Genomic DNA, 26,590 nt, shown 5'->3' on the forward strand with positions numbered 1-26,590 from the left:
TAAGGATGGGTGATGGACAAGATGGATGCTTTAAATCAGGTGTTTTTTTAAAAAAAAAAAAGAATCACTTATTTGAATCACTTTAAATAAATGAAGACTAAAATTGGTAAAAGCTGTAAGTGCCACAATAATTCAAACACCGTTTTCCACGTTAACCTGTGGAATGTGCCATGCTTTATAATGTGGTAAACGTGAAATGTAGCTGGTAGTCCTCTAAGTAGTTCAAAGGGCGTGTAAAGAGGTCACTAGTGCTGCTGATGTGCGGAACGATGCGAATTCCCAACACTTTCGCTTTAGGAACTTACAACGTTTACCACTTTTAGTCCTCAAATAATTTATAGAATAATGTACTTAAGGATTTGTAGATATCAGAAACACTTTTGGTGAAAGTTCATTAATCTCGTAATCATTTAATGGTGATTATTAGGTTTTAAGATAGGAAAATGAAGGAAATAAAATCTATGGACTGATGATGTGAAGCTCATACGAAAGGAAATCCAAATGCAGGATTTCTCTTGATTTAAAATTCAATAATTTATATAGGCAAAAATAGCAAACATTTTGTGTAGAAAAATATAAAAAACACTAATCATATTAAATCATAAATAGTGTTATAATCATTATACTGTAAATAAACAGTGGCCGCGGTGGCTCAGTCGGTAACGCGTCTGACTACCATGCTCAAGGTCCCGGGTTCGATCCCCGGCCGGTTCAAATCCGGGAACTTTTCTAACGTTGGAAGCGGCCCCGGCGCCCACCCAGCGTCGAATAACATGGGTACCTGGGGGAAACCCTGGGGGGTAAAGGTGGTCAGGGGCGTGATGCTGATCACATCACCCCCACTCATGACCGGATCAAGAAAGTGTGGGGCGTTACCCCCACACCCCCTATACGCCTTCATGGCGTGGTGCTAAGCACAGGGGAGCACTTTACCTTTTTTTTTTATATACTGTAAATAAACATGGTAGCTGATACTTTTCAAATCATCATCAAAAGAATCTCCAAAATTCGGCTACAAAGACTAAAAAAATATTTAAGCTAATATTTTAAGTTACAATTATATGGTACATCCAGAATGTTTTATTTTCACTGGAAGAAAAGTTACTGAAATTATTATAGTTTCATTAACACACACAATAAACAGTTCCATAATAGGTTCATATACACAGTATCAGAAACAGAAAAATGTATATTTACGTATATTTTTTACTTGCTCTAATCAAACTGTTCAATTATTTTACAGGGCCGTTTACTAGACAAAGCCTTTCCATAAAAAACAAACTTATTTATGTGCATGGTGCCAAAAACCATGCACGTACTTTTTCTTAAATAAAAATCATGATTTTTGTTAGTAGGTGTACAAGGCCGATAGAGGAACCAAAAATGGTGCTTAGTGGTGCTCGCAGTGTTGCCAACTCGTAGCCGTTTACGATGTATGTTAACCTCACTGGCAGTGTTGCCAACTCGGCGTAGCCTTTCACGATGTATATTTTTAAAAGCTATGGCCTTTTACGATGTATGTTAACTTCACTGGCAGTGTTGCAAACTTGTAGCCGTTTACGATGTATATTTTGGGGGCCCACAGCTGTTTGCGGTGTATGTTAACGACACTGGCAGTGTTGCCACCATGTAGCTGTTTACGAATCAGTGTTGGCGAGTTATGTACTGTTTTATACCCTAAGCTAAACTAACATTGTACTCTATTATGACTCTATCTAACCCAAATGGATGGCATCTTACTTTTTTACGATTTGTACTACATTACCCTGGCAACGTGCCTGTTCATGTTACCCTAGCAACCAAATCAGTGTGTTGTTGTTGCCTACGACCAAATCTAACCTAATATGGATAGCATCTAACCTTATCGTGATGTGGCTCGTCTCCAACTTATCGGATGTTTAGCAGTTGGCGAAAATCTAGATACATTACATTTCTCACAGATCAGACACACAGATGAATGAACATCGTAAGCGGCAAAGAGTTGGCAACACTACGAGCACCACTGAGCACCATTTTCGGTTGCTCAATCGGCCTTGTACATCTACTTTTGTTATCCATTTACACCCAGGTCGAAATTCGAATTAAAGAAAAGATCACTACATTACAATATTCAAATTATGTTAAACAAATAAATATTTCTCCCTTCTCGTCACTGGTGGAGACCATAGGTGACGCCTACATGGTGGTTGGAGGGGTGCCAACCTCCGTGCCAGATCATGCACAGAAGGTGGTCAACATGGCTAAAGGGATGCTGGAGGCTTCGTCCCAAGTCTGCAGCCCTGTAACAGGACACCCCATACAGGTAAGGAAGCAGAAGGAAAAAGAGCGTGAGATAAAGAGTCCAACCTCATTCACTTTCAGGTGAAAGTACAGTTGACAAGGGAAAGCCACCTGCTAGAATGTTCCAGAACAACTTTCTAATAGTCTGGAGGGGAGTATTGTTGTGTATATATATCGTCCTGTTTTGTAACTCGTTACATTTGTACTTGGTGCAGTCTGAAGAAGACCTTGCTAGAAGGTTGAAACGTTACGTTTAGTATATATTTTAAAATAAAATAAATTCTGCCTTGGTCAGTATATTGAGTTTTTCATATCGTATCAATCCATAAGTTTGTATGTTTATTTTATTAAGTCTCTCTGAACGCTTCATGTTGTGTTTCACCAACATGGTACATAGTTAAAAATACAATTGCACATTGGACATTTTCTGATATTTTCAATCAGAGTAGACAGTTGGTAAGATACTGCAAGATTATTTTTTTTTGTGTGCAGTCATACAAAGGTATTCACCAAGCCATATACGAGGGGCGATCAGGTTGCTCTGACCCTAACATAGAAAGAGCGGCAATAGAGTTTCAATTTTATTTTTATTTTTCAACATACTCCCCTGCAACTCCAATGCACTTCTCCCATCGGTGCTCCAACGCGTGGATACCTTGCAAAAAAAAATCTTCCGACTGGTCCTCCAACCATGAGTCCACAGCCCTTATCACCTCAGAATCATCAGAAAATTTTTGCCCACGAATGTCATTCTTCAAATGTTTGAACAAATGGAAATCACTGGGGGCCAAATCTGGGGAATAGGGTGGGTGGGGCAGCAATTCGCACGATGCATCTGCGATAGCGGCCCTCGCAATGCGTGAGGTGTGGACAGGTGCATTGTCCTGGTAAAGGAGCACACAACGGGTCAACATCCCACGCCTCTTTTTCTTGATGGAATCACGTAATTTCTTGATTAGGTCACTGTAGTATGTGCCAGTGATGGTTTGGCCTCTTTGTAGATAGTCCACAAGAAGGACACCCTTGCAGTCCCAGAAAATTGAGGCCATCACCTTCTTGGCTGACGTTTGTACCTTGAACTTCTTCGTTGGTGGAGAATGTGGGTGTTTCCACTCCATGCTTTGTGATTTTGTTTCTGGGTCGAAGTGATGGACCCATGTTTCATCCATAGTTACAAATCGGGCAAGAAAATCGTCTATATCAGCACGAAACTTGGCAAGAAGTTCTTGACTGATGAGCACTCGGGTGCGCTTCTGATCTGGGGTGAGGTTTCGAGGGACCCATCTTGCAGCAATTTTTTTCATTTGCAATTCCTGGGTAATTATGTTTTGCACAGTGGCATATGACAGGCCACACATATCAGCAACATGACGGATAGTGACTCGACGATCCTTCAGCACGATATCGTGGACTTTGTTAATGTTTTCGGTCGTCATGACAGTTTTTGGTGCTCCACCTGCATGTTCATCCTCACACGACTCTCTCCCACAATTAAATTCACGACACCATCTTTTCACCATATTGTATGAAGGAGCACTGTCCCCTAATGTATCCACCAAGTCCTCATGAATTTTGGATACCGTCCACTTCTTCTTCACAAAATATTTAATCACAGCTCTCACCTCAGTTTTCTCCATTCTGGCACATTGACACAACTTCACTCAGTTAAACCCCTGTAAAAAGAAAACTGTACGTTACTTAGACTTGCAATTCAGATTGAAAGCATATAAAGGATCACTAAACAATAACAAAATAAAAAAACAATCGTGACGTCATTCCTTCTATGTTAGGGTCGGAGCAACCTGATCGCCCCTCGTATATGTATACAGTGTACAGATTAACGTAGAAAAGAAAATTGAACGCTATAGTTATGTTTTACCAGCGACAGTTATCAGTGTAACCAATTATATGCATTGAATATTGTATTATGATACATTGGAATGTGCAACATAGCCGTGCAAGTTCATATATTCAACGAGGTTAGGAGTGAACTGGCTACGTAATTAGCAAAATGTATTACACAGGCTTTAACACAAGACAAAACATTGAGATATATATATATATATTGTGTCAATATTTTACATGCCTATTTAGGACGAATGTGACTATTCACATTTTATAGACTTACGTGTGTACCCTTGTCAGGGTTTGGAGCGTATTTACGGGCTCCAAGCTTAAGAAACAGTGGGAGCTATGTTTTGTTTTGCGAAGACGCTCCAGCCATTTGCCTCGCTGGCGACACAGAGTAGAAACCGCTTGGCGAGGCATCACAGACTATTGACTAAGCGCTGGCGGATGAGCAATTCTACATAATAAACATTACGTACGCACAAATGTGGTACATTAAGAGTTTTATCGCTTAACGACACGAACTTTTGTGATTTCTAGTCTTATAATATTACATATTATTGTGTTTTACATCGTATAAACATACGAATTTGTTAGTATTACTGGTATTATTTATTATAATGTTTAGGGAATAAAATTTTTTTTTAGCGATTAGGATAATTAGTGATAGTTATGTTCGGTGGTCTTATTTTGTATATTTGGTTTTTCTAAGAAAATATATGGAATTGGCGAACCTGGGTCATGTCAAGCTTTGCGATTTGACTTTTAAATTTTCAAAGGAGAAAATTTTTCTCCGTCGGGGCGAACGTATCAATCCATAAGATTGTATGTTTATTTTATTAAGTCTCTCTGAACTCTTCATGTTGACCAGGGCATTCACTTGTTTTTCTCAGCTGTCTCAAGCCTCTTAGGCATGTTTACAATGCATTGTGTTGTGCCATGCAAACCTCCTGAGCATTCAGGAACAGGTAACACTTCTGGTTTTAGAGTCAGCGGTTTGCATGGTAGCAATTATGATAATCACACGATTCGGCATCGAGGAAGAGCTCGATGGCCAGGGAATATAGAGGTGAGACAAGCTGGGAGGTGACTGACTTTGGGGATTGAGTGGGGAGAAAGAAGGTGGTCAGCAAGGCAGTAGGTGAAGAGTAGAACGACGCTCTGGTCGACAAATAGGAGAGAAGCTTACAGAGGACTTCGCTATTTTCATTCAGCTAAAGACTTCAGATAGACAGGTAATTATCCTACACCCAGCCATGATACAGGTTCAACGGTTCACAAAATCCAACGAGTGACCATTGTCTTTTCAGTAGTTTAATTCCTTTGTGTAATTTGTACCTTTCGCATGCCAAGCAATAACTCGTCATGTCAATGACGAGTGGTCTCATCAAGAGGATGAATGATGAGTAGTTTACATCACCCCATCGATTAACTGGTTCAGATCCCTTCATTCTATAGAATGACACGATATCATGGAAACAAGGCTTAATGGTGTTATAATAGGTAAGGATTGCATTCGTATTAGTAAAAAAAATATATCTCCCCCCCGCTCGCCTTTGAAACAGCCTACAAGGATATTGGTTAAAGTGGCTAATTTACGAAATACAGTTGTCTTTTAGTAGACCGTATCTCGAGATCGATTAAGCTTGCAAGGCGAATCCAGCCATCTTGTGATGATACAGGGTGTTTTGCAAAAGAAATAGTCGAAAGAAGTCCAACAAAAAAGCAGTGGCAAAAACTGTTTCCGTTAAGCTTCGAAATATTCTGTACAATTTCTCTACAGCTCAAAGTGTGAGCGAACTTGCCCCAAAATCAGGTAACCGAAATAACGAAAATTATTCGGTTACTTTTTCTTGGGCCACCCTGTAGTAGAAACAATGGCACAAACGTTCAATATCGAACACATCCAATGGCTGTCCAAAGAACTCTTCGCGTTTGAGTTTCTTTATGCACTGATAGGCTAATCGAGTCTGGATTTACCAGCACCATAGCTAGATGCCGAACCACCGACATTTTATTTGTGTCCTTCGATATTTTCTTCTTATGCCATGATTTGTGAAGTTCTACAAATTTTGAAATGAGGAAACAAAGAAAGACCCATTAAGAATAATATAGGTTACATATTTGAAGATCCGTAAGAGAGCTGCGGTAGCTCAGTCGTTAGGGCGTCTGACTACCATGCGAGACACACTGGTTCTTTCCGGGGCGAACCGAGATTTTTTCCCACCTGTCCAAGCGGATCCGGCACCCACCCTGCGTCGTATAAAGTGGGTACCTGGAGGAAACTCTGGGGTGTAAAAGGCGGGCAGGGGCGTGGTGTTGATCACATCACCTCCAGCTTCAGCCATGATCAAGAAAGTGTGGGGGCCCTAAATCCACCCCCCCCCCCTATACGCCTTCATGGAGTGGTGCAATGCACATGGGATCACTTTACATTTACATTTAAGGATTCGTAGTATTAGAGAAGGTCTAAATATGGGCGAAGGTTTAAATATGGGTTTTGGAGTTATCAGCGCTCCCGGGTGCTGCAGCCTGGCGGAGGCTATTGGAACTGGTTATCTGTCAAGGACAAAGGTTGCGGCGCCAATTCGCAAGAGAAAGTGGTGGTTAGTTTCGGCCTTGGACGCTGTTGTAGAATTGCGACCTCCGAAAACTTTTTGCAGGTATGTTTTAACTCGGCGTTTTCTGAATTCTCATCTGCTTTGTATAGGTTATAATATTAGCGGTACATAAAACAAATGTGGGCTTTTATAATGCCATGATTTGTTTGCGAAATATGTACCACAGAGAGCGAAAATAAATTGAAGAAGAAAAATACCGTGGTGGTCTAAATATGGGCTATGACATGAGGTCTAATGCTGAGATGTTTTTCTTAATTTCGATTTTACCCATTCCGCGTGATTTTCAAAACAACAGATTATTCATAAATGTGAATTTTATAATGTTTTAGCGATAAATGACTGTTTCTTAAAATTTTAATTGCTTTTTGTGATATTGCAACTAGTAGCCCATATTTAAACCACAATTTTGAAATTCATCATTTTACCATTTTTTGGAAATTGCTTTTTTAAAAAAACAAAATGGAGACCATCTATACTTTAGCATGCTATTACATTTAAGTATATATTTCATAGATATGCATTTTAAAGGCAGGTGCTTGATATATTAATTTTTTTCCTCCGAAAATAACAACATAAAAAGGGGGCCCATATTCAGACCTTTTCCTCTACTTGGGAAACAGAGAATTCCAGCAATGTGTTACTTACCATGGGCCTCTGTCAAGTGTAAATTTCTCCATCGCGAATTCTTATTTTGTTCTTTTTCTTCTTCTTTTTTTTAAAAAAAAGCTTTGAATGGTGTCCCCGGCTTCAGCTCCCATCGCCTATCCCTCGCTTTAGGCATGGGACCTGCGGTTTAATGTGAGATCCGAACCACTATGTGCCTCCACCGGATATCGAACTCGGGGCGCCTTGATTACGAGGCGACGACGCTATCGAGGTGGTCCAAGAAACTGTTCGAAATGCTATTTTATGTTCAGAATAGGACAAGTTTTACATTCCTAGCTTCTTGTTTCGTTCCAGAGACATGTGCTACCTATTTGAAAATACAGTGTTTCGTAAATAAACTATTTTTTATCCAAGATCAGACCATATGCTCTTACGAAAAATTACAATACCTGATTGTTTGTCAACACTGAGAATATTAATACCATATTTACACGTAACCTGTACAAAGACATTGAGTTTCCTTTAGAAAAAACAGAAAAATACTTATCATGAGTTTTCATGACAGTATTTATACAGGGTGGGGCAAAAAAATGTTACCACAGAAAGGGAAACATACACATTTAATATACCCCTTCAACCTGTAAACCAGAATTGTGAATACATTTGACCATTCTGTCAACCATCGAGTCCATGACCCTTGAACACATGTCTTGCGGTATAGAGCGTATCATTGTCGAAATTCTTTGTTTAAGTCTTGTATGTCTCGCGGTTTTATTGCGTAAACACGCTCCTTTACCATCCCCCGTAACAAGAAATCGCACGGGCTGAGGTCTGGTGATCTTGCCGGCCATGGTAGCGGACCCCGCCCACCAATCCATCGTTGACCCAATGTCCTGTCGAGGTTACCACGAACATCCGCGTGATAGTGTGCACGCGCACCGTCTTGTTGAAAGTAGCCACGAGCAAGAATGGCTAATGGAAGGTTGTGTACCACGTAATGAGTTAACATAGCCAAATAGGAGGCGCCAGTGACCGTTGCAGTGTTAAAAAAATAGGGGTCCACTATTCCCAACTTTGAAACAACACACCATACGTTTATCTTCGGGGAGTCCCGTATGTGTTCACTCACTACATGTGGATGTTCAGTAGCCCAAATCACACAGTTGTTGTTTGTTAACGCGACCACTCACCGAAATGTTGCCTCGTCGAAGAAAAACCGTACAGATGGATCGATTCTTGTCATTTCCACTAACACAACACCATATAAGTGGTAACATTATTTTGACCAACCGAAACACCATATAAATGGTAACATTATTTTGCCCCACCCCGTATTACGAAATATAATATTTAGAATTCTAATGCATAGTTGTTGCATTAATATGACTCAAGAGATGCTCTGAAATCATGTTCTTTTTTATGTTTTCGTAGCAGTGCCCTCTCTTAGTTTCCCCAACAAACACCCTCTTAAGACAAGATTACCATTTTGCCCCGATTGTCGTTTGTTTATGCCTTCGACGGAAACGCACAGAGACGTGGCTTGAGCAAGAAAGTTTACGATACTGGAGAAGAGTTTGCCAGGACAATCCGCAAGAACACACATCTTACAAGAGAATGTCGACGAAATTGGGTCACAGGGCGTGCCGTGAAAGACATTCGCTTAATTCTACTGTACTTTATCCTGCTTCTCGTCCTTGTGACATTTCCTCCCCCTTATACTCAAAGACGTCCGTTTCACTTGTAACCTATTCCTAACCCTTTGAAAATCTCATAAAAAAACGTTCCCCCTCCCCCTGTTCATGGTTGCCAAGTGACACCAATTTATCACTAGGATACCAGATGTCTTGCCTTTGGAAATTCCATCTTTTTGAAGATGTAATACAACTCTTAAAGGAATCCCCCCTACTCCCCCTCCCTGATTTCTTTTTTTCTTTCTACTTCTAAAGTTACCACGGTAATATAAGACGATCTACGTGTGAAATGAAAGGGAAACTTACGAAAGGAGAGAATTCGAGAAAACTGGAGGGGAAAAAAATAATAATCTGGGTACGTGAGGGATTTCAGGATTCTTGGAAACCGAATTGAAAGAAAATATATATTTCTTTTGAGATTTCAAACACGTTAGTCTCTGTTATTGAAAATATTTCCCATCCTCGCCTTTAGAAATATGCGAGGGGCGTTCGATAAGTTAGTTCCTAGCCGGCCTTCGCGACGGAAGTTGTTGGCGTAATGCTCTGCGAACCCAGTGTGACCGTTTCAAAAAGGTTTGACAGTATCTTTTATGTTCACATGGGCTAATCGAGGTTGGGCCTACAGTTTAAAGGAGGATCCGAACTGCTGTGTGCTTACATCGGGTATCGAACCCGGGACCCCTTTATTACTGTCACTGTTTTAATAGACACATACGTGGTTGAGGAGAAGTGTGAAAGAGGTGAACTGGAAGTCAGCCACTAGATCCATATATATTTATCCTCACTTTTAAAAAACAAAAAACAGTCGTGTCTTATTTTTATCCAAACCTGTTGTAGGGAGTCTGTAAAAATAAGATCCACGCTTTCTCATCTAAAATAGCCATCTGATTGGTCAAGAGTCAATGCCTGCTTGACAGCATCATCAATATGTCGTCGAAGTCGTACATAGCCTATCCATATTGAGAAAAATAAAGATTAGAAGATATTGACCGGCAAGAAATAATGATGGAAAGTGCAACGCGAATATCACTAGACCTACAGGCAAGGGACATCCGGGAATGGGGACAAGCAAATTATATGAAGAACGTAAGCAAGGAAGTAAGAGAGGCTGTAGTATGGCTGAGATTGGGGAGTGGAGACAGTGTGGTGAAAAGAGAGGGAGGGACATATGAATGTATACTATGTAAGGATAATGATAGGACGGATCATCTGTTTGCATGTCCGGGAACGCGCGCCCTGCAGGACAAATGGGTGGAGAGTGTGGAAAAGATGAAACACTCAAATTAGTTGTGGAACAGAGTGCAACAAGTGTGGAAAAGTTGGAGAAAGTGGAAGTGTTTTTGGTGAAAGCGAAGGAAAAGAGAAGTGAGGCGAGGAAGAAGGAAGAAAGACTGGAAGAAGAACGAGTTACATATATATATATATATATATATATACGTGTGTGTGGGGGGGGGAGGGAGGTTGATGGTGTGTGTGTATTGTAGAAGATAAATTCAAATGTGATGTAGTGCCTAAAGCCTATGGCTCGCACATGAAAGGAATAAATCTAAAAAAAAAAAGTAAAGTGCTCCCCTGTGCATAGCACCACGCCATGAAGGCGTATAGGGGGTGTGAGGGTCTAAAAAAAATAATCTAATTTTTACACCAGGTTATATAGGATGAGGCAGTCAAAAGGGAAGATTAAAAAAAATAACAAAAAATAGAGAAGCAAATATTAGTTAATTTTTGAACATGAATGTACTGTACATGAGCTGAAATTACTAATGTACCTGAAAATGTTCATATATTATTTTTAATATGGTGTCCTTGGTTTTGTACACATTGTCGGAGTCTCAGGGTAAATCCGCCCATGACGGTATGATGACGTCCTGTCTGTCCTCGGTGACTATGACCCAGATGAAGAAGCACTCTTCCAGCAAGATATTGCAACTAGCGATACTGCCAGAGTGTGTATGAATGTGCTTAGACTCGCATTTCATGGTCGTCATTCCGTGGTCTGCCCGTTCACCCGATTTGACGGGTCCTGACTTTTTCCTTTGGGGTTACCTCAAAGTATTCAAGGACAACCCTCCAAGAACCAGGGATAATTTGAAGGAGTGAATCCGGCAATTCAATTAAAAAATTAACTAATATTTGGTCTCTCTAATTTTGTGATTTTTTAAATCTTCCCGTTTGACTGCGTCACCATGTATATTCTTAAGACATATTCAGGATTTCTTTATGCAAAGCTACGCAGTTCATTAATACAACGTAAGAAAGGTGCTGAAATCAGGATGTTTCCACCCGTTGTTACTTGAATATCAACTTTTATGTAAAGTTTTCTTACATTTTAGTATCCCTCACTACAACAATATGTTGTACAACAGTTCTACAAGTTTTAATTGTTGGTAGTCGTGTTCGGTATTTGTAATGTACTAATTGGATTCTTAGTATTCTTAAACCCGAAGGTTTATGGCTGCAGGAAGACAAGCCTTCCATCTGTCCCTATCCTGGGCAAGATCAATCCAATCTTTTCCATCCTAACCGATTTCCTTTAGGTCCATCTCAACGTTATCCCTCCTCCATCTTATTCTTGGTCTCCCTACAGGTCTCTTACCATCAGGTTTCCCAACAACAACTCTTCTTTCCTCTTCCATTCGTGCCACATGGCCTGCCCACCTAAGTCTTCTTGGTGTAATTATTCTAATAATTAATACTGAAAATACTGTACACAAATTTCAGTGAAACATCAGTAGGATTACAGTGTCATAACCGTAAAGTTACGGTAATGTTTTACAGTGTAACGGTCCCGATTGTTTCACTTCACAGCCGAGAACCAAAATTAGAACAAGTGAAATGACAGCATAACTTCGACCAGTAAAGCTCCTGTAGTTTTCTTTAATTTCAGTATTTTCAAACATGCTGTTCTGATGCGAAATAATCTTAAAAATAAACGCCCTCTATTATTTCTCCTATGACACATTTCAGTCAATAATAAAGTCTGCTTTATGTGGGAATCGTGGCCATAACGAAGGAAATGACACACTATTGCGTCGTAATATTGTTGCAATATCGTTACATTGTTGTTTATTTGTTGCAGATACGCGTCGGGGTGCATTCTGGTCCTGTCGTAGCTGGCTGCGTGGGCCTCAAGATGCCTCGATACTGCCTCTTCGGGGATACAGTGAACACGGCATCTCGTATGGAGTCGCATGGGGTTCCGGGGAAGATACACATAAGCGCCACCACTTTCAGGTATATTTGTGTTCTTCTTCCAACACGAGAGATTACGTGCGTGTTTACTCTTGATTTATTGGGGAGAATGTTGTAGCTGTAAGGAATGTAAAAAATGACCCTTTTCTGAAATATGGGGGCAGCGCATCCATCGAAGCGCTTCCGACGCCGTGCAAGGAACGATATGAACCCAATATGGCCTACCTACGGTTTGCGATTGTTTCAAATGGTGTACAAAGTCAGAAAGGTAAATTTCATCGCAAGATTCAAAAGAAGGAACATTTCTGGACGCTTGCTTAAAATTGGAGTTAGTTCCAAATAATAATAGGGGTGTAGTGAAGATATTTTTAAAAAGTAACGTTTAGGCCGTTTTTGGGTACGTACCCAAAATGACCTTGTGATATGTATTTTGGTTTGTGTGTATGTGTGTGTGTGTGTGTGTGTGTGCATTTACCCAGACACCAGCCATGTATACAGGGTGTCTCATAAGTAATAGCGCAAACTGACACAGGTGAAAGTTCACGATAATAGAAGCAAAAAAGTCTCAGTAAACATGGGTCTGCAAACGAGCCGTTTTCGAGATAATCGCGAATGTGTGGTTACAAGCCGCCACTGACCTCATTGTTTTAAACGTCGTCCTAGTTGGTAAAATGCTAATAATGTGTGAGAATGTGTGGTTACAAGCCGTCAACGATTGCATTTTGTAAACACCGAGTGCTTTGCTCCTTGCGGGGTCCGAGGTTTGCTATTGGTTTACAAAACAGAACATTCCCGAGAGATGGCGTTGGAATCAAACAGGATGCATACAAGCAGTACAGAGAATTGTACATGCTTGTGACTAATTCCGAAATGAACCGGGGGTGTTCGAAAGAATTCGAAACTCAATGCGGAATCGCGTCCAGTATTGCATCCAGATGGAAGGACGACACTTTGAACACCTCCTTTAACAGGTACGAGTGTACAGTAATTGTAACCTAGAACATACGTACTAGTAAAGTAGTGTTGTATTCCTTGATAAAGTAAGTAGAATGTTCAATAAAAGCAATGAGATGATCTGATTTTTCATACTGTATTATTGGTATTTTACCAACTAGGACGACGTTTACAAACACTGAAGTCAGTGACGGCTTGTACCCACACATTATTAGCATTTTACCAACTAGGAGACGTTTACAAACACTGAAGTCAGTGGCGGCTTGTAACTCCACATTTTCGATTATCTCGAAAACGGCTCGTTTGCAGACCCATGTTTACTGAGACTTTTTTGGCTTCTATTATCGTGTACTTTCACCTGTGTCAGTTTGCGCTATTACTTTTGAGACACCCTGTATATTATTTTAGTCAGCCTCCATGGCGGAGTGGTCAACGCAACGTGTAATGGAGTAAGAGGTGCCAGGTTCGAATCCTGATCAAGGGACGTGTATTCCTTTCTGACTGTCCCTTCATGAGTTTCATCTCATCTTCGTGATTGGTCCGAAGTGGCAAAAAAAAATGACAGAAAATAAAAATACAAGAAAAAATCTGGTTTTCCGCAACTTTAAGTTAACTGATGAAATGACACACATGCCGAAGCCAGGAGTCGAACCCAGAACCTACCGCTCTCCAAGGGAATTCCTTTCATTTTATTAAGTTAAAGTTAAAGGGAACTTTGACCAAATTGAACGTTTGTTTTACATATGAAAAGCAAACATTGAAACGAAAATTGAAAAATAGAAACTTCGTTTAAATGTAACAAAATTGCTACATATCGAATTGAAAACACATTACCTGCCCTTTCACGCTAAACGAAACAAGAAATGGAAAGAAAATATAGCGAAAAATGATCATCACACCGTAAATTATTCACCGAAACAAAATTTTTAAAATCGTCAAGACGCGTACAATTTATGATACGGTATCATTCACGAAGAATATGGCACCACAGGAAGAACAATATAATAAACAAATTACACTAAATAAACAAAACTATGCAAATATATAGATAGGTTAGTTTCTTGTACGATAAATTTCAACTCTTTTATCTGGGCATTGATTGATTAACATATAGCCAAATGTCGTGCATGCTTGCTACTGTCCTCTGACACGAACAATGTTGCCACCTACACGTCGTAATTTAAAAGAAACGTACTTTTTTATGGACGTCATAATTAACCCCATACATCACGGTGATGCATGTGTAAAAATGTATTGTTCTTTCATCAATTTGATAAATAGCCACGCAGAGATTATTGCAAGAGATTTGAATATTCATTTTTGTTTTCACTTCGTATAATTTTTTTTTACACCTTAGTAACTTCTCCCGCATACTGAATGTTCATGTAAAGCATGGTTTTCTTGTTGAATGCTTGGAAAATATCTATATAGACAAAGTACGTCAATACTCAGTGTTATGTTTCATGTCTCGATAGGTTTTTGTGCAAAAGTTACGTACGTTCAAAGTCTCGGGTTGGTGACTTTTTGGACACCCTGTACCAAGTGATATAAAAGTAGAGAAGTGCAAAGCAAGGTTCAAAAAGAAATTCAAAAACTCTTCATAAATCAAGTAATATTTAGACAAAGAAATGTTTGTAATTAATTATAATAATAATAATTTCTAAATATGAAAACGTAGCAAACCATGATATTCTAAATGCAGTTTAAACATATAACATAATACCGACTGATTGTTTGTGTCATTTAAATTACAAGAACTTGTGGCTTTGTTATATTCTAATGAAAATAATCTTACAATTACGTATCTTTCACACGAAACCGACATGGGTGTGAAGAATAAATTCAGATACTACGACAAAACCACGAACAAAATAAATGTCATTTTTCAGGATAATACTTGACTGCCATCTATATTAAAGACGATGCACTACAACCTATAAGCTACTAAGAATTGTATTATGTTGACTATTCTCCATCCACTGCAAAATCAAAATTAATATAAACAAAACAACCTGAGTTCTGAAAAATAGTTCCATTTCTAGGTGCTAATTGTGGTGTTGTTTCGCGCATGAAATATAGTTCCTAGCTGTATAACTCATAAAAACGTCCCCCAGCATTGTATTGTATGGCTTTATCACATGGACTATATTTCTGCTCGACCAATGGAATTTTTCAGAAACCACGTGTATGCCTTCACATTGACTTCGTTCTTATAACGGACAGAGTATGAGTATTGTATGTTTATTAAATTGTATAAATTAGTAGTATAGTGATGTAAATAGAGTATGTGTTTTCCCTATCTGTTTAGCGTTGATTAAACTGACGTGCATTATATTTTATGTTGTGTAAAATAGTGCAAAAGGTGTTTTTCCTTGGTGGAGTTTGCTTTTTGAAGTCCACTTTATGCACTGTAAGGCTAATCGGTACTGGGTCTACAGTCCAAAGTGGGATCCGAACCATTATGTGCCTCCATCAGGTATCGAACCCCGGGTCACTTGATTGAAGGACATGTAATTCAGCACCAGAAAGTTCCAGGAAGCCATTAATTCTAATGGATTCTACTAGGCTCTGCTGCAGGAGCAACCTTTCTCTCGCACAAATTAAATTCTATACAAGTTGCGTATTGTTTCATTATAAAAAAGGTTCCTGGATCGTATTTAAATTTATCCGAAAAAAAAAAGGTTCCTGAATCGTATTTAAATTTATCCGGAAAAAAGGTTCCTGAATCGTATTTAAATTCATCCGGAAAAAGGTTCCTGAATCGTATTTAAATTTATCCGAAAAAAAGGTTCCTGAATCGTATTTAAATTTATCCGGAAAAAAGGTTCCTGAATCGTATTTAAATTTATCCGGAAAAAAGGTTCCTGAATCGTATTTAAATTCATCCGGAAAAAAGGTTCCTGAATCGTATTTAAATTTATCCGGAAAAAAGGTTCCTGAATCGTATTTAAATTTATCCGGAAAAAAAGGTTCCTGAATCGTATTTAAATTTATCCGGAAAAAAGGTTCCTGAATCGAATTTAAATTTATGCGAAAAAAAAGGTTCCTGAATCGTATTTAAATTTATCCGAAAAAAAAGGTTCCTGAATCGTATTTAAATTCATCCGGAAAAAGGTTCCTGAATCGTATTTAAATTCATCCGGAAAAAAGGTTCCTGAATCGAATTTAAATTCATCCGGAAAAAAAGGTTCCTGAATCGTATTTAAATTCATCCGGAAAAAAGGTTCCTGAATCGAATTTAAATTCATCCGGAAAAAAAGGTTCCTGAATCGTATTTAAATTCATCCGGAAAAAAGGTTCCTGAATCGAATTTAAATTCATCCGGAAAAAAAGGTTCCTGAATCGTATTTAAATTCATCCGGAAAAAAGGTTCCTGAATCGTATTTAAATTCATCCGGAAAAAAAGGTTCCTGAATCGTATTTAAATTCATCCGGAAAAAAGGTTCCTGAATCGTATTTAAATTCATCCGGAAAAAAAGGTTCCTGAATCGTATTTAAATTCATCCGGAAAAAAGGTTCCTGAATCGTATTTAAATTTATCCGGAAAAAAGGTTCCTGAATCGTATTTAAATTTATCCGGAAAAAAAGGTTCCTGAATCGTATTTAAATTTATCCGGAAAAAAAGGTTCCTGAATCGTATTTAAATTTATCCGGAAAAAAGGTTCCTGAATCGTATTTAAATTCATCCGGAAAAAAAGGTTCCTGAATCGTATTTAAATTTATCCGGAAAAAAGGTTCCTGAATCGTATTTAAATTTATCCGGAAAAAAAGGTTCCTGAATCGTATTTAAATTTATCCGGAAAAAAAGGTTCCTGAATCGTATTTAAATTCATCCGGAAAAAAGGTTCCTGAATCGTATTTAAATTCATCCGGAAAAAAGGTTCCTGAATCGTATTTAAATTCATCCGGAAAAAAGTTCCTGAACATTTTTTAAATTTATCCGGAAAAAATGTTACTGGACTGTATTTAAATTCATCCGGAAAAAAGGTTTCTTGACCGAATTTCACCGGATAAACGTTCCTGGACCGAATTTAAATTCACCGGAAAAAGTTCCTGGACCGAATTTAAATTCAGCCGGAAAAAAACGTTCCTAGACCGAATGAAATACTTTAAACACAAGTTTTTTTACGGTTCAGAACCCATTTACGCTTGCTGACTTTCTCAGCTGGACCGGAATTGGATTTATTTAAAATTCCTGGCCCTTTAACAACACTGCTAGAAATAGCAAATATGCCCAGGAAACTGAGAGAAGAAAGTATTTGCAAAAATGAACACTTTTTCCCAGTTGTGTGGAATCCCTCATAGCCATGCCTTTTATTGCATTAGGGGACGCGTCCCTTTCTTCCTTTATAATTCACCCTTTTTTGTCTTTGCAGGGCACTGGAGGGCAAAGGCTACACGACGGTAAAAAGGGGTGAGATTGAGATCAAGGGGAAGGGTGTGATGGCTACCTACTTCCTCATCCCTGACAGCGAAACAGGGCCGCAAATGGAGGCTGATGGGTTCAAAGGTCAGCTGCCGGTTGAAGAGGTTAAAAGCTCTCACAGACGTCATAGCAAGATGTGTTCAGTGTTATAGGTGTGTTTCCTGTGGAAATAAATTTTATTGTTTGGCAACTGTGTGTTTTAATGCAACACAGGGCAGGCCTCTCCGATAACGGTTCCGATTGTATTATGCTGTTTTTCAAAATCTCGTAGAAGAAACACTAACTATCGAAGAACTTTGGCAATCATTGTCACACGAAATTTGAACCTTTCTTAAAGTATTCAGCAGTGTTTGGATTTCGAAAAAGTACTTGTTAGTGTTGAAAACATTTTAAAAATACCTTACACAACAATGTCTCCTCCCGATATGTAAGGCATTCTTCGTTCATGGAAGCAAAACAAAGTATTTTAAGTACAGCTAAGGTAATTTAGAACAGTACGGAAATTAATTAGATCACTTATCTCCTGCAAGATGCACAGATTATGTGAAAAATAAGATGTTAGAAGTACCTTGCGAAAAACTCGGCATTTCGCAAAGTTCATGCATGACACAGACTACAACCTCTAGCTGTTCCTCTCTCCCCGGATGTTCGCAGGAGGTCCGAAGGGATTTCGTGTTTGAGAGAAGCAGTAGCGACATCTAGTAGTAGTAATTAGCGGTGTTCGGAACAGAATTTCTTGGGACGGGATGGGAAATTTTTAAAATCCAGACATTCGGAAAGGGAAAGATTCGCAATTTCCACACAAAGTCAGGATTTCGACACGGGAAACGTTGAAAATTTCCCGAAACTCTGGAAATCTCGAATTCTACACGTCATTTTCACCTTATGTGATTGTTTTTGCATTTCTCGTACAAAGCTAACAATTTCCGATAAGTTCCAGACATTTAGAACGCAAAAAACGTCGAGAATTAACGACTTTTAAAAATAACAAGTCGCTTTTTCAGGGCTAAAAAAAAAAATCATGAAAATTGCCCTCCGCCCCTGGGGTAATTGGTATACTACGACAACAAATTTTAACTATGCTTGCCTAATCCAACCTTAACCTAAACTAACCTTAGTGTGAATGGTTCGTGGGGCTATTCGTGAATAGTTTGTGGTCCAATTACGATCACGAACCGTTTTGTAGCGCTATAACGGCAAACAATGCTTCTTCACGAAAGACGCCATTTTCGTAACATGCAATGGGACGCCGGAAACGGATAACCTTATTTTTCAACTTCTAGACGTTAATGAACAATTTCTACGTCACCCCTAGTTGTTAACCTCAGATTATTCATCGGGACAACGTATTTCGTGAGTATAAGAAATATGAAAGTAATCGGGGTATAACTTAAGATGACGGGACTTGTCTCCGATTTTCTTCATATTTGACATACTTACTAATTGAGGCGTGCTACTGACCAATCTGAAGTTAAAAATTGTCGGAAACGTCTAGAAATTGCAAAATAATTGTGAACCATTGACGTTAGCCCCACAAACCATTGGCGCTAGCCCCACGAATCATTGACGTGTGGTTAGGTTACGTTAGGTACACAAAATTTGGTGTCGTGATAGTATCAGGAATATATTTCCTTGTGAAACAAAAAAATTCGCGAAAATCGACGGTTCCCATTCCGAAAACTAACGCCTTATTTTCGCTTATTTTGTAATTTCTAGACGTTTCCGACAACTTTTAACTTCATATTCGTGATTAGGAGGCCTCAATTAGTGAGTATGCCAAATATGAAGAAAATCGGAGGGGGGGGGTCTGGTCACCTTAAGTCGTGTAAATATAAGCCGAATTTTAATATTACAGAAATGTAAGTTTCGTAGCATGTAGATCTCTAAAAATTTCCTTCCGCGCTAGTTAAAAACACCCTTTCTTAGAAAAGCCTGGAATAATATCTGTAGCCCCCACCTGGATGTTTCCTTTGGCATACGAATTATCCGAATCCTCGATTCGATATGGGACTGAATCAGTGAACCGATGCCGAAAACCCCTTCATACCTCACGGATATGACCCACACAGGAGCGGACGTTCGTCCGAAAGACGATAGTAAACAAAAGGCTGTTGTCACAGTAGGATTACATAGGAGAATATGGCAGTGGAAAATCCGTGTCAACAAAATATTCAGTAAGTTGTCGCTAAAACTCTGCAGTATGTGTTAACATACATAAATCGAAATCGAACCATGTAAAAATTGCATTTAGCATGATGAAATCGCAATAAAACAAAAGGAACTTGGGCCCTAATATGTGACAAGTACACGTTCGTATGTATAATTTATTAACTACATGACAGTAATCGTAAAGCTCTTGCTGTTTTGACAGAAATGCAGAGAGACTATGACATCCATTGTTTGCAATGAGTGCAAGGGTACAAAATTATCCTAGTTATGAAATTTCAAAACTGAGCGAAGTCGTAAGCATTTACTGAAAGATATTAGATTTATTTCGAGAACTTTTTACTATTGACGTAACTTACTAAAAGCAAATAAACTTCTTTTACTATGGTTAGAAAGTAAAAACGTGTTATATTTCGAATTACGCAATATTCGACAACGTATACCCAATAATAGCGACATAAAAGCACAATGAACATTTCCTTCGTGGGTATTAAAGAAATCTCAATCATTACAAATACAACATCCATGTAATCAACGTTACAAATCAGCTAGATTTACACATTATTTTTTCAATATCAACCTACTTCGCACTAGTTGAACACATAATTTTTGTACTCATTTGTAATCGAGTTTTGTATTACACACAAACGCACAAACTTACGTGTAATCTATCACGATATGGTCATTTTAAAGTTATTATTGTAATTATTATTATTATTCTGAAAGAAATACATTTATTTGAACTGTTTTTAGACGAACTAGCTCATTCAAATAGTATTTGACTCAAAAACCTTTACATAAAGTGTTCTTATGATGAACTACAAATAGTTATATTTGTAATGAAAGTAATAGACAAGCATAAAAGTTCATGTCTTACCTGCTTACATGAATGTCGACATGCTGACAAAAAAAGACTTCAATTCACCACCGTTTCACCAAACTTAACACTTTTAACAACACAGTGAGCTGTTTTGAGTATGCACGCAGATCCATATTGTTCCAAATGCACACAATTTCACACGCACAAACACACGCATTACGACTTGTAAACGTCTAATCACTGTGACCCCTCACAACCGCAACTGCAGCTTATCAAGATCAAGCCACACAAGGGACAAGGCAGGTTGCTCGAAGCTTCCCCCTAATACGTCATCACAACACAGAGCCTTGGACAGGGGAAATTTACAAGCATACAGGTGGAGTTGATATGCAGGCAAGTGTGTGCTAGCGTGAACAACGATAGACTACATCTACACACAGGCAATGTAGACTGTATCAGTGTATAATTATTACAAGTAACAATGATTTTATCTAGTAATAGTAGTTATAACTACAAATCAGTTACTAGGAACGAGTGAGTTTAATAAACAGTTACTTCACTGTTCTTGTTGTTCCACTACACGTAGCACAGACGACGAAGTTTTGCTGAGTTGGGCAAATTCATGCGACTATCGGACTTAATGGATATTAGATATGTGCTGTAGCCAGGCCCGTATCCAAATGGGGGCAAGCGGGCCATGTCCCACTTGAACTATGAAATGTTTTGATGTGATCGTATAGAAACATTTTCAAAATCTCTTGTCCTTGCATAAATAAATGTATAGAGAGGCGAAGCTACTAGATGTCCCGATTTAGTCAGGACAGTCCATCCTTTTAAATCTCTGTCCCAACTTTTTTCGAATAGCAGTCGTGGTGCGTAAATGACCTTCTTTCTTGTGAACTCATATTCAGACATGTTATTCATTATAAGAATCATTGCTAACAGGTATCACTTAATTTACAAATATACTATTTTAGAAACATAGAATTATCATGGCTGTTCAGTGGTAATGATGAAAGAAAATTGAAGGGAATTCGCAAACATTGTTGATTTCCGGAACACAGTACTATTCGAACATTCCTTAGAATTGAATGCAAACAGTAAGCACCAAGCTATACGCTGTGTGATTGGTTGACTGAATTGTTGGTTTAAGTCCACTTTATGCACATGTAGGTGAATAGGGACTGGACCTACAGATTCAAGTGAGATCCGAACTACTGTGCAATGTGCCCCATCGGGTATCGAACCTGGGACCCCTTGATTACAAGGTGAAGACGTTACCAGTACGCCGTGTGACAGCCTTAGTCTGGGGGGGGGAATGTATCAGCGAGTTTGAATTTATTTTTCTTTACTTTGGACCATAATATTGCAACTCTATAATTTTGCGTCTAGCTGTAATACTACAGGGAGGTTATTGCAGCATGCCACCGCAAAAGCGTCGGCCTCTTACCGGCCTTGTCATGCATCAGGTGCCGGCAAATTGCGTAACAGATAGCCCGTTACACAAACCGCTTGTTTTGTAATGTTTCCACTTTTCACAATTATAGTTACAATTACAACTTAAATAAGCACGTACCTTGCCGCAAGGATGCTGGAAAAGGTGTCCTCTAAAATACAAATATTTCTGGCACTTTATTTCTGCCCATATCGCTTCTGACAGCAATGACTCATCCAACATAAAGGATTCAATTTTTCATTCTTGTCTTGCCTTCGAATAAACAAAACCGTGACTCTTATTTTGCAGATAACACAAGATTAATCCTTTTGAACACTAGAGTCAGTGGCGTGCCCAAGATTTTCGAGGGGGGAGGTTACGTATACATTATTATGCAAAACGAAAGCGCAGATAAACGAATTATTTAACAGTGTCACTTAATTTTAACGTGTGAATATTTTTGAAGTAAAGTAGCGATCATACACTGTGTGCGTTTTTCTTTCTGAGAGCGCCATTTGAAATAAGCACTTTTCCCCTTTTGCTACTATGGGATAAACTGAATATAAAAGGCTATAACTGCTCAACAACTGCATCTTTTTAAGAAATTTAAATTCTAAATGTAAGAATGAACAAAAAGCAACATTTTATGTAAATTCCGACAATTGTGAGTCCAGGGGGAAACGGGGGCCAAATCCCAAAGTTCTATTTTCCCCGTAATTACGCAAAATTTCTGAACGTCGTAATTTCCATATTTTTTTTTTTTCAAAGTTGCGGCAGGAGCATTACATATCCTCATAGAGTAGTCTTTTGTTGTGCTTCCCTCAAAATTTGGTCCATCCAGTGTCTATAGAGCCGACGCTAGAAGCGAAATTCCTCAGATGTCGCAAGAGCGTCAGCGGCTTATCGGAGTAGTGGTAAGCCGCGAGAAGCCTCTCGATACTACGCGAATGCGACAGCTGTCGGCTACCAGTTGTTTAGACGTGTTCACTTCGGTTTGCGTTTATCAGTACTCGTGTTGTTTATACTGTGTTATTGAGTTATTAGTTATGCCGCCAAACAAATATAGTCTTGAACAAAGAGTTTTTATGTACGATACTTACGTGAAAACGAACTCTTGCAGAAAAGTAGTCAGGCGATTCGCAAGAAAATTTCCTGGCAATCCTGTTCCGGACAGACATACTGTTTACAACCTCGTTAAAAGATTACGAGAGACAGGATCTCTTGAACCTAAGAAACGTGTTTCCAGACGACGTGTTCTTACGGAAGAAAAGCTAGACGAAATTGGTGAACGACTTGAACATACTCCAAAAAAATCCCTCCGTCGGCTTGCTCAGGAAACAGGCATTTCAAAATCCTCAGCACGAAATGCCACTAAATTACTTAGATTAAAACCCTACAAAATTACAGTGGTTCATGAATTGCAACCGCGCGATCACGCGACTAGAGTTCGATTCTGTAACTGGATGCTGGATAATATTGTTGCTGGCAGAGTAAATCCAGAATTAATCATATTTTCAGACGAAGCTTGGTTCGAATTGAATGGCCGAGTTATTTCACAAAACAATCGCTATTGGAGCGCAGAAAAACCTGACCTTGTGCATGAAGTTCCGCTCCATCCTGCAAAAATTGGTGTGTGGTGTGGTTTGAATGCGCACAGAATAATAGGGCCTATTTTTTATGAAGGTACTATCAATGGTGAAAGGTATCGAAGAGACATACTACAACCTTTTTTTGAACAATTAACGGACATTGAATGCCAGCAGTCATTTTTTTCAGCAGGACTCTGCTACTGCTCACACTGCTTATGAATCACTTAATTTTATTGCCGAGATTTTTGAGGACAGAATTATCAGTACTGAGTTGTGGCCCTCTCGTAGCCCCGATCTTACTCCTTGTGATTATTATTTATGGGGAACATTAAAAAACAAAGTGTATCAGAATAACCCGCGTACAATAGAGGATTTAAAAGAAAATATAAGAAGAGAAATTGCCAGAATCACACCTGAGGAGCTTATGGATGTTCAGAGGAATTTCATACGCAGATGCCGGAAATGTATTGGTGTTGAAGGAGGTCATTTTCAACATCATTTATAACACAGAAGGTTAGTGATCATCATTATTATTATTAGTTTTAAATATAATTTTACACTTTCGGTTTGCTTTATGCGCCGCGATGCTGTCTTCCCTTTCTGTCAACCGAGGATAAAGTAGAGATGTCTAAGAAAGATTAGATGTCTGAAATAAGGTTGTAATTGTAACTGTAATTGTGAAAAGTGGAAACATTACAAAACAAGCGGTTTCTGTTACGGACTATCTGTTACGCAATTTGGCGGCACCTGATGCATGACAAGGCCGGTAAGCGGCCGAAGCTCTCGCGGTGTCTAAGAAAGATTACATGTCAAAAATAAAGTGCCAGAAATATTTGTATTTTAGAGGAGTAGATGGTATCCGAGATAGAACCAAACAATAGACCCTTTAATTGACATTAATGGCTTTTTTATTCATTTTCGAGGGGTGACGCTATTGTTAATTAATCTAGCGCCACGTGGCGCCACGTGTCGGGGGTGGAGGAGGAGATGAGTCATCGATGACTCATGCACACGTGTGAGTTTGAAATTAATGGTTTTCCATTAGTGCACAAAAGATACTATTATGTATTCCGTTTTTGACCTAAGCTAACCTTTTGTTGTATATTATATATGCGTTTCTGCCGGATATGAGTCACAGATGATTTATACAGACGTTGGAGTTTGGAATTAATGGTTTTTCCATTAAGGTACAAAAGACACTATTGTGGAGTTCGTTTTCGGACTATTCTAACACTATTGTTGTATATTATATATGCGTTTCTGCCGGATATGAGTCACAGATGATTTATACTGACGTTGGAGTTTGGAATTAATGGTTTTTCCATTAATGTACAAAAGACATTTTCGGGCTATTGTAAGGCGTCACGTCCGGCCATTTTGGCGTCGGTGGTGAGTCATATTTGGTATAATTAAGGATCCAGATTTACCCGAATTCATCCGGTGTCGACGCGTTCGATCGGAGGTAGAAGATATTATAACACATGTTCGCTTTAAAGGCGAAGAAATTGAACGATGTATTCTATATGCAAACGAAGTATGCGAGCGGAATCCATGTTAATAATATTAACCTGTTACGGAAGAACCTGTTATGTGGTTGCATTCATCGGCACCCCCAAACCGCGCGCGTTCATGGACATGTGAGGGGGAAGAAAGGGTCGCCATTGTTACGGCCCCCTTCGCTTGGTCTTCTTCCGAAGTTGAATGGAAGTCAAGTGTCGCCAAATTTTTACACACGAGTATTGATTTTCTTTGAGGTTCCAATTTTATTTGGTGGAAGTAATCTACGCGGTATTTCTGCCGCCTTTCGTAACATTGCAAAGACTATTTGACCAAAACCGTAAGGAATTTGGCTGAACTAAGAACATTCAGTTCCAGTATCTACAAGTTAAAGTGGATGCCAGCCACTATTTGCCCTTATTTCGGGGTTGCGAACCACGGACCATTTGATTATTGCCTTATATACATCAGGATTCACGTAAAATTGACCAGATGTTTTTACTGTTAGGGACAATATTTCGCATTTTTTGTGTATTTTTACTCAGAAAACGCTATTTGAACGATTCAAGCAAGAGTTCGCATGGCAATTTAGACACACAAACTGTGTTTCTTCAACTTTAGCTGAAATTTAGGTTTATTTTTTACTCTATTATCACAATTTCTTCTATTCAGGCAACATTTTTTATTAAATTTTGGACTCACAGAGACATTTTTCAACTTTTAACTTGATATTTTAAAAGTTTATTTCCATTTTTTACTCTAATATCACAATTTCTTCTATTCAGGCAACATTTTTTATTAAATTTTGGACTCACAAAGACATTTTTTCAACTTTTAACTTGTTATTTTAAAAGTTTATTTCCATTTTTACTCTAATATCACAATTTCATCTATTCTGGCAGGAGTGTTTATTCCAGTTTAGACTTGCAAAGATAATTTTTTCAACTTCTTTTATTAATTTTTCTATTTATTGCCTTTTGTATCTTATATTTATTAATTCTTAACTTTGAGTTTTGTTCTTTATTTAAAAAATTTCTCTAATCACTAAGGAAGAAGTACTTTTAAGTAAAACTGTACCCACAAACTTTATTATTACTATTATTATTAGTATTATTATTATTGTTGTTGTTTTTGTTTTGATGTAGTTGTTGAATCTTGTTGTTGTTGTTAGGGTTTATTAACTTCCACTACGCTATTTTTGGTTTGCTTCGTAGGAAAGTTTGCTTATTTTAGAGTTTCCTAGGTATTTTCTTACTGTTAGGGTAGGTAAAGTTTCCTAAATATATGAGTAGGGTTCCATATATTTTTGTTCTTGCATGTTTTTCATATGATGTGATCACCACAACTCTCCAAGGGCTTTTACTGCATGTTTCCATTTTTATTGAGGCTTAGTGATTCCTAGAGCCACTTTATGCATGAGAGAAAGCTTGAAAATTTTGATCTCAGATAGCCGTCAACCTTATGT

General features: G+C 38.5%; 1 protein-coding gene across 1 annotated transcript in view; it reads left to right on the forward strand.

Annotated features, from left to right (window-relative positions):
* The first annotated feature begins 2,179 nt into the window (after window positions 1–2,179).
* LOC145999734 (transcription termination factor 2-like) overlaps window positions 2,180–26,590 on the forward strand; it is an 82,266-nt gene continuing 57,855 nt past the window's right edge. Inside the window, 3 exon segments of the mRNA XM_083137013.1 lie at window positions 2,180–2,302; window positions 12,126–12,280; window positions 17,569–17,722. Coding sequence (XP_082993139.1) covers window positions 2,180–2,302; window positions 12,126–12,280; window positions 17,569–17,722 — 432 coding nt within the window.

Source organism: Lepisma saccharinum, chromosome 15, assembly GCF_977018435.1.
Source record: "Lepisma saccharinum chromosome 15, izLepSacc3.1, whole genome shotgun sequence".
Lineage (NCBI taxonomy): Eukaryota > Metazoa > Arthropoda > Insecta > Zygentoma > Lepismatidae > Lepisma > Lepisma saccharinum.